The sequence below is a fragment of the Alternaria arborescens genome (assembly GCF_004154835.1).
Source record: "Alternaria arborescens strain FERA 675 chromosome Unknown contig_12, whole genome shotgun sequence".
Lineage (NCBI taxonomy): Eukaryota > Fungi > Ascomycota > Dothideomycetes > Pleosporales > Pleosporaceae > Alternaria > Alternaria arborescens.
The window spans coordinates 625,820-639,288 of NW_021167867.1; the positions used below are offsets into that span (position 1 = coordinate 625,820).

A 13,469-nucleotide genomic window follows, 5' to 3' on the forward strand; every position below is an offset into this window, starting at 1 on the left:
GCTTCCAATATGGCCTCTAACATGTCAGTAATCATGTCGCGTCGTCCTCTGCCGTCTTCTAGATCGGAATTGAGTTATTATCGCACGTCGTCCGTCGCATGACAGTCGTCTGTCCACACCCTCTACTGCCTACGATGCCCGACCCAAGAATTGAGCACCTAGAAGACTTTACCGCACACGAATGGTGCAATGCTCTGATCTTCGATCCCTCGATAACGCACGTCCACAAACGTCACGTCTTCGGCAAGGGACACGAATGGAATTCCCTCTTCACCCGCAGTCTCTTCACCAACGATGCCATTCGTGCCTTCCTCAACTTGTACAAACCTGGCAAAGGGCAGAGAAGAGCAGTAGACCGGAACAGCATAGTCACAGGCGAGCCACCGAAATTCAGGAATGTTGCGCCGAGCGACTACGACAAAGAGTTACGCAGAAGAACGGCAAAGGAGGATGTACAACACAACCTTACAGACCCAGAGGCGCCTGAGAATACCGTGTTAGTTTCTATGGGTGGTGAGCTTGATGGTGGTATTGGGCGTCTTCACGGCGGCGTCACTGCATCTTTGCTAGATCAGGCTATGGGCGCGCTGTTGATGCACTACTACGAAAGTAGCAATGCGACTACGGAGTTGAGGGTCAAGTACTTGAAGGCTGTCGAAACGCCTTGCATACTGAAGGTCAGGGCGAGGATAAGCAGAGAGGTGGGAAGGTGGATAGAAACAGCAGGATGGGTCGAAGATGGAGAAGGTACCGTGTATGCTGAAGGCTGGGGTAGTTTTGTGTTGGCCAAGCTTGAACCATCGGCGAAGATGTAGGCGTACTGATAAATGGCAATGTAGAGACAAAAGGACAAGGAAGCATGTAATGGGAAAGCGTCCAGCCATCGCCCGCTTCCAGCCAAAGGCAGCGCGAGTCGTATCGCGAAGATCTCACGGTCCTAGCATATACATTTTCAGTCTCTCGGCCGCCAACCACCCCGCGCGCGACTCATGCGTTGACCTTACCATAGTCTAGATGGCGAACGCGATGTGCATCACACCCTCACCCAGATCAGTACCATCGCTATCGCTCTCAATGCATATACCTATCGACGGTCCCAACGACCGCTATCGCAGCATGAACCGTTCTTGCCGACCCCTGCCAGCACACGTACCGCGACTTCTCGGCTTCTCCAGTGTTCTCAACATCCGACGAATCACATACTGCAGCGTCGTGGCATTGTGTTTCAGACATTCAGGCAAATTGATTCTAGACCGGGTCCCCTAGCCGCCGATCAGGAGAGTTTTGCAGCCGTTGGCAGGTTCGCCCAACGAAGTTTTCTTATCGACAACGCACACAAGGCGATGACATGGGACATCTCTATTTATGGTGGGGAGGTCAACGTAATTTGACACCTGTTTAATCTTGGAATGTGCACGGCGTCGGTGCAGAGCATGCTGGGTTGAAACAGCGTTATGCGTTGTAGGCTGTGTAAGTTATGTACGATAGCTATCTACAGCTTTCGTCTTTTACGCGTAAGCTTCATCTTTCGTCCTCTCTTCCATTCATTTTTTCGTCGTTCTCTACCGTCGCATTTTGCGCAGTCTCTCGTTCATTACTATTTTTCTTGGTTCAGCGAACCATACACGTTCATTACAAGTTCATTACATTCTTTTTGCTTTGATTAGCCTACATTCAAATCAACGACAACGTAAATCCAAAATCTTCGTGCCTACCGTAATCGTTAAACATGATACCGACCTACTTCGCCAACGCGATATCCCTCATCGTTCAAACTGCTGCGAAACAGGCCCCACCTCCATCTCCTCCACCACCAGCCGCCCTCTTGACCACCTCAAGCAGCCTCGCTGTTTCGCTCAAGTCTTCTTTCCCGGATCAAAATCTAGCATTACTACCTCAACCGTACTGGTGGTGGCAGTCCGGAACTGCGGTCGAAGCGCTTCTCAACTATGGTCCAACAACAGGAGATTGGCAGTATGAGGAGATGCTAAAGAACACGATCGTGACTCAAGCGACAGCAACAAACGACTTCATGACCATCGATGCCACCGGCAACGATGATCAGGCATGGTGGGCGCTCGCTGCCCTGACAGCCGCCGAGAACAAAGTACCGCAACTAGGAGGCATAGCTTGGGTCAACCTAGCAAGAAACGTCTTCAACGAGCAAAGACAGCGCTATGAAGACGGTGCAAACACGTGCGGGGGCGGACTACGCTGGAAGATTGACTACGAAGACGGAAACAACGGATGGCACTACAAGAACGCCATTACAAACGGATTATTCTTTCAACTCGCCGCCCGTCTCGCCCATCTCACAAATGACACAGAGAGTTTGGCCTGGGCGGAAAAGACGTATGCTTGGAGCACGAAAGTCGGACTCGTGGACAAAGATTTCAATGTCTACGATGGGACAGACGAAGAGAATGGATGTTCGGATCTGAACCACAACCAGTGGAGTTATAATGTTGGAGTTTATCTCTATGGCTCTGCTGTTATGGCAGTCCATACCAAAGACGACAAATGGGTCAACCGAACCCGCGGTTTTATTGCTTCTGCGAAGCGGACTTTTACTTCACCAGATACTGGCGCTTTGTTTGAATCAAGATGCGAAGGTAAGGATATAGATGATGGAGGTTGTGACACGGATCAGGTTTCTTTCAAGGGTTTGTTGGCACGCTGGTTAGGTGCTGCGGCAGAAATCTTACCAGAGGTCAAGGAAGATGTTGAGAAGATTATCAATGCGGCTGCAACTGCGGTTCAGGATGGAGAGAAGACAGATTTGGGGCCTATCGAAAGCTTCAATGCTTTGGAGGTAGTTGACGCGAGTCTGAGAATGCAGGGATTAGGTGGTGTGGAGGGTGTCATAGGGTTAGGAAAGGCAAGAAGAACAAAGAGAAGCGTTGCTGGCAGGATATCATGGTGATCAGATACGCCGATAAATGTCAGTCGAAGTTGGTCAGTGGTATCCCAGCCGTTTGCTTACTTTTTCGACGTGACCTCAAGAGGCTGCTCTCCACGATCGTGCTGAGTCTCGTACATCGTCGCTATCCCAGAAATCCCCCTTACACTTGTAGGAATGGATCCCTGCCGTCTAGCGTCATCGTCTGCAGCCGGATCGTGGGCGATCTCATCTCGATGCGCGGTCCGCTACGCGGATCGATGTTCCGGTTACCCTGAGGGGCTACGGGTGGCTGCAGCCCCTCAACACCAATAGAGCTGTTAAAGCTCTCATAATGACGTCGCGGGTGCGGAAGCCTGCCAGGAACGTCAACAAACATCATTTAAGATAAGCTCGTGTGCGGACCAATGTTCACTAATATCTCATCTCACCGTACCATTGTTGCTTTGCTGTTCTCAATTGATCACTAGTTACGTTGCGAAACATCATGCCTTCAGTAAACTCAGCTGTAAGTGTCGCTTTCGCGATTGTACAAGGTATGCAATTGACTGACTTCTGGCAGGTGTTCCATGCGTACGCGTACGGTACCGCATTCTGGTACGGTCTGCGTGGCATGTGCCGTGTGTACGACCCTATTATGGTCATCGGCTGTACGTCGCCCGGATGCTCTTCACTTGTCTTCGTACCATTCAGATCAGAGTTTTGAAACTAATATGATCTAGGGTTCCGACCTCCTTCGCAGCTGAACCTTGCGCCGAACGACCTCGAAGCATACAACGTGCGCAACGATGGGTGGTGTCTCGTCACCCTTGCGTTGATCCTAGTGTCTTTTACCAACGCTGTGCCTTTCAGCTCAGCACCTGCAACGAAGCTCACGTCAATTCCGTATGCGAAGGCGGTGGTGGCTGCGACAGTCTTCCATCACATCACAACTGGCATCGGCGCGTACCAACACTACAAACTGCCCAGTCACTACAACACCAGTATGAGCATTGGCGTGTGGGGTAATGTGTGGCTGACGCTGACGGGACTTTTTACCTTGGCAATGCTGCAGTCAAATGCAGGAAACACACCGGTCGAGGAGGTCGCTAAGAAGGCTAGATAGCTGCGTAGTTAGCGGTTACTTGTTTGGGTTGTTCAAGGAAGTTCTGATCACGGCAATCGAAAGCCTGCCGTCAGAGTGTAATGATGAGTATCTGCCAGGGAAGGACAGAGGATTGAAGTCTACGCAGCGTGCGCCAGAAGTGCTATGACATCCAACGTATGAGGAGTCATTGGATGACAATACATGAACCAAATGAGAAAAAGAATTGGTTGACCATTCGTTCGTTCGCATCAGCTGCCACTTGATCTATTGTGAAGTTAACCCGGTGTTTCCAAAGAATGTCCCAGGGGTCATGTACCATATCTTAATCTTCCGCCTCACTACCCGTCATGTGTACCTCGGAAACCCACCAAATCCCAATGGGTATCCGCGGAAGTTCCAGCCCTGCTGGGTCATGATGCACGGCGTGCAATATGCGTTCCTGCGAAAGTCGTAGTAATTCTGCTCTAGGCATCTTCGGGATTGACGGTAAGGGATGCCGGGCTGATTGAAGTATCGTGGGTCGTTGATTTGGTTCAGACTCATGCGGAAATGATGACACGGTGGGGCCTGTATGTACTCTCGGTAGTTGCAGCGTTCCCAGTGACGATGAATGTCTCGACACATAGCTTTGGTGAGGGACCCTGGGCTGTGAGGCAAAAGAAGTTGCTATGAGCTCAGCTCGATTCGTTATGGGTGAGTCGTTTAGATACATATGAAACAATTCTATATGGTGCCAGAGGATCTTGACAGTCTCACATTGTCACTGCTCTTATACATGTCCCTCAGTGTTGTGATTGTCGAACACATGCTGAGATCATCCAACCGTTGTGCACGGGGAAGGCGGGGAGTGGATTTGAAAGTGAGCCTTGTACTGTATATACAGCATGTAGCTGTGGTATGAGATGTTCTTACATCCACCGGTGAGTAGTTAGTATACGTACCGAATGATGTGTGGTTTCAGCGGATGCGAGATACTGTTCGCGGTATACAAAGATCCTTTTCGTGAGGATACGAGCACTAGCTCAAACGGGCCGCGCAACGTAAGAACACATGGCAGGGAATTTGGACAACTCGCTAAGCAAAGATGAAGTGAGAGAGTGTTGGGAGCAAATCGGATGCAAGCCGTAGCACGCCACGGGGATGAAGCAACATATGACACTTTGCTCAGCCTTAGGTAGCATACCCAGCTCCTAGAGTTTAAGTATGCGAACGTCTGGTGACACGTAAAATCGCCACAAGGCTGTCGTGCAGCGCTCTCGCTTGTCTAGAGCTTTGGGTGTAGTACAAACGACCGTCATGTTTGCTGTGCTGTGACCAACGAATGTCCACAAAAAAAGAGCGACAGTAACATCCGGACCGTAACTCAAAAAGAGAAGTCGGCCGATTTGCCTGTCACAATGAACGCTGTATGCGTCATCCACACTTGCACCTGCCCACAAGAGTCGATACAGGTACCTCCCCGATTACGCGAAGATCAATTTTGGAGGTGGATTGAGAGGCCCTCCGCCGGGTAAAGGACTACAATCCCATAGGATGGAGCTGAAGACCATGTAAGTTCGCCATTACCTGAACTAAAGTGGTAGATGTTCTGTTCCAATTGTGCAGAAGTCAAAATGGCAAGAGGTACACATTGAGCAAGTCCGGCTTAGCTTCGTTACCTCGACTGGTAAAAGACCTTTCGATCAAAGCAGCCATAACTAAGATTAAAATAAGAACGAGCCAGAATTCTGCGATGAATGTTTTGATTGATGAACGCCTACTAACCCACACACCCGGGTATAAGTTTTTCCAAATGCTAACAAACCAGAACGCCTAATATATGCATGCAAGGGGTATCGCCCAATTCCAATCCCGAAACGCTCAAATGCAAATCATCAACTAACTTCCCAGCCTTCATGACCATGCAATCGTCATCATCATCATGTTTGTCTGTTCGTTTGCGCAAGTGGCCTGCCACCAGAAAGCGCAGTACGCATGCAATAGAAAGAAAGCGCTGAATACAGAAAGGAAACAAATGTCATGCCTATGATTGCACCTTTCACAGTCCCCTGAACTTGGCACCGTTTTTGTGATAGATGCTGTGCATTGCACGAGGAGTAATTGCAGAAGCAGCAGGTTGAGTTGAAGCTGACTGTGTAACAGTTACCATGACGGTGTTGGTAACAGTGACGACAGAATCGGGGTTCGTCAATGATGTAGGAGCTGCTCCAGAACGCCCACTGAGAGTCGGGATATCAGTAGGAACTGGCAAAGTGTAGTTGAGGAATGGAGCTCCGCTGCTGATAGAAGGAACAATACTGCTGACAGCTGGAGCGCCACCGGTTGGCAAGGGCGCCGCGTCTGTAGCAGAGGGCGTAACAGCAGGTAATCCTCCGGAAAAGATGGGTCCGACTTCGCCTTGCACGACATTTGTCATGAGAGCCGTGCGAGACGCGAAGTCCGCTACAGCAAGGGTCATGGCATCTTGCTGAGGACCAAGATCGAATTTTGTCTCTGCAGCCTCAGCCATCGCGACATCTTTGGATGCGACATCGACATCGATGCATGTGCTGTAGTATTCATCCTTTCCGTTCGGATAGCTTGGATCGATCTTGCCAGAAGCTGTGTTCCATTGCCAGACCCAGTAGATAGTGTATGGCTTGCCCATCTCGGCGCTATCAGGAATCTGAACGTTCGTTTCGCAGGAGAGAGGATAGTTGCCTGGTGCCCCTTCGACAGCTTGTCCCATTGCGAAATTTGGATCGGATTTCTTGCGCTCGGTGGCGATAGGTGAGTCATTCTGCTCGTAGCAACGGCCGTCGTCGAAATTATTCATGGTGAGTAGCTTGCCGCGCTTGTCCCCGCCCTGGCCATCTTGAGTCCAGCTCAAAACCGTCACTAAATGCTCGTCCTCCTTTGGTGAAGTGGTGCCGTACACAAAAATGGTACCGCCCTTCTTGGGTTTTCCTAACTGGTTGTTGGGTAGAGAAACATGTCCATTCTCCGTATACCGCATGGCTACGAAACCACCAGGTGTGGCTTGAAGACGAGGATATTTATCCTGAGACTGCTCTTGTTTACGTTGCTTTTCGTGACATAGTAGCGTACTGTTTGTAATGAAGACGTTGCCTGGTGTTTTGTCGCCGGGAATCTCATAGTTCATCGAGGTGCCGCTATAGCCCGGATCGGTTTTCGCGACCATACCTCGCGGGTAGCCATATTCCCCAACGTATTCGCCTTTTTCGTTGACGTTGCGCAGCTGCTCAATCCAGCTGTGGCCCATGGCGACCGGGGCTGTGGCCATCGCCGCGATTATTAATGTGAGTATGCTCGGCATGTTGGGTGTAGATATTCGTTCGCAAATGCGGGATCGAGAGGTGTTGTAGTTTTGACCTGCAAAACGAGGTTGTCCTTCAAGTAGAGTTGGGAAATAGTCGCAAGGTCGGGAATCTTGTGGCGTGGTAGTGTAGTTGAAGATGTCGTGGCTCGTGGATGAAGTATTGTCAAGGTGAAGAACACTATTGACCCATATAATTGTGGAATGGCTGGCTCAGCTAACACGCTGTGAATGAGAGTACAGTGTGGAGCGACACGCGATTGATTCGTGTTCACCGGAAGAATAGCAACAAAGCTATTGTTCAGCAAAAGTGTATGAACGTTTTGGTAATAGTACCCAACACAACGTACACCTAGAAGAAAATAAAGGAATGAGAACGGAAGAGAAGAAGTCAAGACGCACACAAGCCAGGTGTGATGACAAAATGCAAAGCTCACGCGGCCATGGTCCTTTATTGAGGCAGGTGATGGTAGTGAGACAGACGCTGTTGAACGTTGTAAAATCTCCGGCCTAGAAGAGAAGAAGTGACAGGAGCCAATAGAGAAGGAGGCACACGAGGTATCGAAACACAGCGCCACTCCACGCGGCGCTGCAGTCAAGCTTGTGAGCCTGAGTTCTATGGGTGTAGGATGTGTGTTTCAACGCTGGCCGACACTGTAGCCGCCAGCCATGGCTTTCCCGTCCGGCAGCATGGCCGCGGCGTAGCGCGCACATGCTGCAGCCTCCCGTACTCTCCGGCGCGAAGATCTGCCTCTGGTACTCGGTAGTTGGTAGTTTAAGTTGCATTGCAAGGCTGCGCTAGGCTGTTCTCAGACATGCAGAGGGGCCGTTGAGTGTCAGAGGACCGTGTGCCGTTGATCTACAACACAACGACGGAAGCTAGGCATCATCTAGATCATTATGCGATCTCGCTGTAGGGTTGTGGAGACATGCTGGGAAACAACAACAGCCTGCCACTGTGATGTTTAGAGGCGCTTTCGCATCATGCACCTACCGAAGACGCGTGATGCGCGACGACCCACGTGGAGCGAGCGAAAACAACGAGAAAAGCATCGCAAGTGTGCCACAGAGTGATGCCTGAGCCACCCGACGACAGGTCAATGTGCGCTGTTGCAGCGCTTCGAGAAGGAAGGTGAACCTGCAAGCGACGGGGTGGGGTGAAAGAAGTTTGGTAGGAGGCTCCGCTTCGTTTCAGGTCAGAGCACAACCGAGCGACGATTGGTTGTTGCCCGCTACGCTAGGCTTCATACTAAGGATTGGAGATATCATCTGATTGGAGCGCATTGTTCTATCTCACGATGCCTCCCAGCTAGTCTCTTCGTACGACCAGATTGACGCCCATCCAGTCTCTATATTTGATAAGCGAGATCCCAGACACCTGGCCGACATCATGCACTTTTTTTTTCATGGCTCTCTCGGCGTGTGGGAACATGGACGACAACAAGATGAGTTATTTTCGTGAGGCTCGTTCTCACCCACACGAACACGTTTCCTATCGGTTATTCATGTTTCATCCACAAGGGAAAACTGCGGGGCGCGGAACAGCCCTGAGGCACAGCAAACGGCACAAACGGGAGCCTGGCCAGCATCCCCACCTGTCAAAACGGCTCGCAGATTACAGGAACCAAACCCGAGGCTAACCACGTCGGACGACCATAGCGGTACATCTCCTGTTGTGACTGCTCAAACCCAAAGCGCTTGGCTATGTAGGAGACAGTCAGGCACCTTCCTGGAAACCATTTTCCCAAAGTCCTTGCACCTTGAAGGCCCCTAGTCAAACACGCCTTGACAAGGAACGCTCGCTCTGGACACTCTGCTGATACGTTTACCATATTGACACACCCATGGCTGGATCATTGAGAGATGTCAAGGACGCGAGTGTTTAGTATATTTTCCCGAGGCACTACAAGAAGTTGCGCTTCAACATTGACAATTTACTACCCACACTGCAGATACACAGTTATCAAACTCCGACGGCACTTGATGGGTCAATCCTTCAGTCCAGCCGACGAAAGTGATTTCTTACTAGGCGCTAAATTACGAGCACAACTTCCGTCGCCTGACATAGTAGGCCACGTTGTCGACATGTGCCGATTTGCCCTCGTCCTCTGCATCTGTGCTCACACTTTTCACAAGGAATTCTTTTGGTTTCCAGCAAGATTGACACAACCATCGAACAGCTTCTGTCTCTGCGTTGATATGCACTCAATCACCGTCGAAGGGTAAACAATAAAGTGACAACCTTATGGAAGCATTGGAGGTTAGTATACGCTTCTTTGAGATGCTTGGAGATCAAGAAACGTGTTGGTGAAGATGTGAACAGAAGAACGACACGTACAGTGCGTGTGATCAACAACATTGTTGACGTGAAAGATCAAGAAGACCGCGAAGTCAGCGGTGATAACATCAAGCATGTTACTACACTACCGTTACGGACTATCACACATTCAAGCACTGAATGTAGCCTTTGAATTTTCTCCTTGCTTTTGAAGGCTCGTTTACAGCATAGCAATGCGCTTATCTTCTCTGTTGACTCGCTCCCATTACTCATTCACAGAGCAGTCTCCAGGCAAGCGAATATTGCCTCCTTCCTGAAATGCCACTGCCCAGCCCCAAACCAGCAAACTGTACATGCGCTGCAATCACCAACTCTTGGGCTTGCGGCTGCCACAGCTTGACTTATAAAGCTACTTGTTTAGGACCGATCGACCATCATCCACCAGTCATTGTTGGAGCAGAACTCCATTGGAAGGAAATATGTGGGGAGTGCTTGGAAAGGTCGAGTGTCGCGGAGAGTGCGTGGTGTCAGAGGCGAGGTGTATGTCCTTACCACGTGCCAGAGGGTGAGAAGTTATGATTTAGAGAGGCATTATTGAATTTTACGTAAGTCTAGGAGAAGATTTTTGAGAACCTTGGGTCATACCGACTTGGTATGCGGACGTCACTTGTTGGCCCCAAACCGATATCCGTTTCGTTATTGATTGCGACAAGTGCTGCCCAGCACGTGTGGAGACTAGCACGCCTTGGTCATACATTGTACCTTTTTCAATGGCTATCGTTCTCCTTGGTCAGACCACTATTTAAATCCCAACATATCTTGGTGTTGTTACAACCACAGCCAGGGGCATCGCGCCAATTGCCAAGTGCGTCTTTCATACAAATTCGTGCCACGAGACACTTAGTCACCAAGGGAAGCCTTTCCAAAGATGCAGGCTTGATACAAACTCCATGGTACTCTTTAATCTCACGGGTATGGTCTACCTCACTTCACTGGTAAAGCGCTTCGTAGAACTCAGCGGGATGGCGACATCTTCGACCCAGCAATCAACTATTGGTGATATTGTTGTACCACCTGAGCAAGATATTCCTTCTTCAAACTACTGACCGACTTCCTGTTCCGGCACTCAGTGCCATTGTTCAACGGGATACTGTTCTGATCATTCGTGAGGTGCGTTAAAGGGGCCTGAAGGTGACAGGAGTATGATCTTGAATTGCACCATGACTTCGAATGTCAGCGACAGTAGACGGGTTAGGAAACAAATTGTAAGTAGCTAGTAGACTGATGAGTGACCATGATCTATAACGCCATCGCGAGTAGCTGAGTAATTTGGACGCTGCAGGCGTTGCCACAGCGAATGCAACATCATTCTGGGTTGGAAGAGACGATGATCAAGAAAGTGAGTGAAGGTGGCGCTTCTCGAGGATTCCTTGGCATTCGCCTAGCTTTGTCAGCTAACCACGTGCACTAGCCTCCGCGACAATCTGCCTAGCAGAGAGCTTCGCGCATCGCGACTTTTCCAGCCCGCGCGCGACAACCTCACCACGCCATCGCCGTTTGCCCTCGACACAATCGAAGCGCTCTTACATCGACACCTTCAACACCTCCATCACCTCCAACACTCTCTTGAATAACCGCAATCATGGCCAACTACCTCGCATCCATCTTCGGTACCGAGCAGGACAAGGTCAATTGCTCCTTCTACTACAAGATTGGCGCCTGCCGTCACGGCGACCGCTGCTCCAGGAAACACGTCAAGCCGTCGTACTCGCAGACTATCCTGCTGCCCAACCTCTACCAGAACCCTGCGTACGACCCCAAGAACAAGATGAACCCGCAGCAGATGCAGATGCACTTTGATGCATTCTACGAGGACATCTGGTGCGAGCTGTGCCAGTATGGACTTGTTGAGGAGTTGGTTGTTTGCGATAACAACAATGACCGTACGAACCCCCCTTCTCTTATTTCGCTGCTTCAGAGTTGAACAGTTTGCTAACGTAACCTTTCTGACAGATCTCATCGGCAATGTCTATGTCCGATTCAAGTACGAAGAAGACGCGCAAAAAGCCTGCGACGCCCTCAACTCGCGCTGGTATGCTGGTCGTCCCATCTACTGCGAACTCTCTCCCGTGACCGATTTCCGCGAAGCCTGTTGTCGTCTGAACAGTGGCGAAGGCTGCGTCCGCGGCGGCTTCTGCAACTTTATTCATCGCAAGGAACCAACGGCTGAGCTGGACAGGGAGCTGGACATGTGCACGCGCAAGTGGTTGAAGGAGCGTGGCAGGGACGCGAGGAGTATGTCAAGGAGTCCTACACCGCCTGCGACGAAGAACAGGTTCTAGGGTGGATATGGAGTGGGAAGCGTGAGACACGGGCTGAATACGAAGGGCGTTTTGGTGTTATACATGCTCGCACAGTTTGGGACATGTTGGTTGATACCTCGATATCCGTAGCGGGCATGGCGTTGCAAATTGGCATTTGTAAATTAGCTTTGGTAAAATAGTGAAGTGTGGATAATAGGCTAGACTAGGCTACGCAAAAGCGATCATGTCAGTTCATTCTAGTTTATTCGTGTGCTCAGACTATCCCGTGAGTTGCGTAACAATGATGTGATTTTGTCAAGGAAAGAAGCAGACATTGCATTGTGGTCATGTAAGACCTGGTATCATCTAGAATATAAACAGAAGAAAAGGAAAACAATCCATGCATCGCTGATGCAGGTCGGTACCCAAACACCAGCCCGCGTCCTATAGAAAAGACATCAAACGCCGCCTATACACAACATGCCCAAACAACCATATATACATCCATCTCATACGTCCTGATCTTCCTCATGTGATTCGCTCAGATGATATTGTGCGCTTTCAAGACCAGCACAGTGACTACAACGCCTGCAACCAGCAGCAGAAAGATCATCCAGAAACACCAGCAGATCCATGTTCGTTGCTTGGCTTTGCGTTGCTGCTTGGCGAGCCATGAATCTCTATGTGACGCGTCAGCCGTGATGGTCGTCACGAAGTTGAAGCGTGATTGCGGACGGCCGGATAGGCTGAGGGAAAGTGTAGAGAGGTTGGGGGTGCGGAAGAAGGAGCGTGACGGTGATGCAGGAAGGGGGGACAGTGGTCTTTGTGGTGGGACAAGGTCATCCCCATCTCTGTCCGAGGGATTCTCTTGGACAGAGACGGTCGGTCGCAATAGTGGTTTGGTCGAATTCGTCTTTTGGAGTTTGGTCCGGGAGCGTTGTTTTTTCTCCCGCGGTATCTGGCTTGCAGATGCTTCTCTCGAAGACGGGGATAGAGGCGATGAAACAAAGGACGACCGTACGGACGAGAGTTGGACCATGGGCAGAAAAGCAGGGCTTAGGTGTGATTGGGAAGTGGGGGATCCGAGGGGCGAGTGCGAAGGGGAAGACAGGGAACTTTGGACGTACGGTTGCTTGGGGTCCTGAATTGTCTTTTCAAGGTCGTCTTGGTGTACCGCCACGCTGAAGCGTTTCCAGAATTGAGGATCGCGCACCATGTTGATTGATGTTATGAATGGAGTTGAGGGGAGAGCGTATTGAGGTAGCGACGGTATGTAAGCGATGGCAAGCTGCTAACGTCGTTCTGCGTTGAGCGTGTACGTAGGTGGAGACAGTGGTGGATTGTAGTCGGGGAGCGATGGATTTAGGTTGTAAAAGATTGTGGTGACGAGAATTATTGGGCGAGAGTGGTGTAGGCGAGCAAGGTAGTAGACGTAATCGTCTGTATTATCATATACAGAACCGTCTAGTAACACGAGGGTATGACGACGGATATAGGCGTGTCGCACAGCAACAGGCGAGATTTGGTGTGGGTATGTAGATTGGAAAGGGTCCAGTGAGCCAGGAAACCGCCGCGTGTAAGGAATG

The 13,469-nt window shown here is 50.3% G+C and overlaps 6 protein-coding genes across 6 annotated transcripts; 4 read left to right on the forward strand and 2 right to left on the reverse strand.

The window, feature by feature from the left end:
• Positions 1 to 134: 134 nt before the first annotated feature.
• Positions 135 to 815, forward strand: AA0111_g6005 (hypothetical protein; the record flags this gene model as incomplete). Its single annotated transcript, XM_028652181.1, has 1 exon — positions 135 to 815. The coding sequence occupies one exon, from the start codon at positions 135 to 137 to the stop codon at positions 813 to 815; it is 681 nt and encodes a 226-aa protein (XP_028506293.1).
• Positions 816 to 1,729: 914 nt separating this feature from the next.
• Positions 1,730 to 2,923, forward strand: AA0111_g6006 (hypothetical protein; the record flags this gene model as incomplete). The annotated part of the gene is made up of 1 exon (XM_028652182.1): positions 1,730 to 2,923. The coding sequence occupies one exon, from the start codon at positions 1,730 to 1,732 to the stop codon at positions 2,921 to 2,923; it is 1,194 nt and encodes a 397-aa protein (XP_028506403.1).
• A 463-nt stretch (positions 2,924 to 3,386) lies between these two features.
• Positions 3,387 to 4,004, forward strand: AA0111_g6007 (hypothetical protein; the record flags this gene model as incomplete). Its single annotated transcript, XM_028652183.1, has 3 exons — positions 3,387 to 3,407; positions 3,462 to 3,549; positions 3,622 to 4,004. 3 exons carry the CDS (start codon positions 3,387 to 3,389, stop codon positions 4,002 to 4,004), a joined length of 492 nt encoding a protein of 163 aa, XP_028506404.1.
• A 2,020-nt stretch (positions 4,005 to 6,024) lies between these two features.
• Positions 6,025 to 7,302, reverse strand: AA0111_g6008 (hypothetical protein; the record flags this gene model as incomplete). The annotated part of the gene is made up of 1 exon (XM_028652184.1): positions 6,025 to 7,302. The coding sequence occupies one exon, from the start codon at positions 7,300 to 7,302 to the stop codon at positions 6,025 to 6,027; it is 1,278 nt and encodes a 425-aa protein (XP_028506294.1).
• A 3,920-nt stretch (positions 7,303 to 11,222) lies between these two features.
• Positions 11,223 to 11,922, forward strand: AA0111_g6009 (hypothetical protein; the record flags this gene model as incomplete). The annotated part of the gene is made up of 2 exons (XM_028652185.1): positions 11,223 to 11,523; positions 11,594 to 11,922. The coding sequence occupies 2 exons, from the start codon at positions 11,223 to 11,225 to the stop codon at positions 11,920 to 11,922; spliced, it is 630 nt and encodes a 209-aa protein (XP_028506295.1).
• Positions 11,923 to 12,424: 502 nt separating this feature from the next.
• On the reverse strand, positions 12,425 to 13,099 carry AA0111_g6010 (hypothetical protein; the record flags this gene model as incomplete). Its single annotated transcript, XM_028652187.1, has 1 exon — positions 12,425 to 13,099. The coding sequence occupies one exon, from the start codon at positions 13,097 to 13,099 to the stop codon at positions 12,425 to 12,427; it is 675 nt and encodes a 224-aa protein (XP_028506584.1).
• Positions 13,100 to 13,469: the final 370 nt, after the last annotated feature.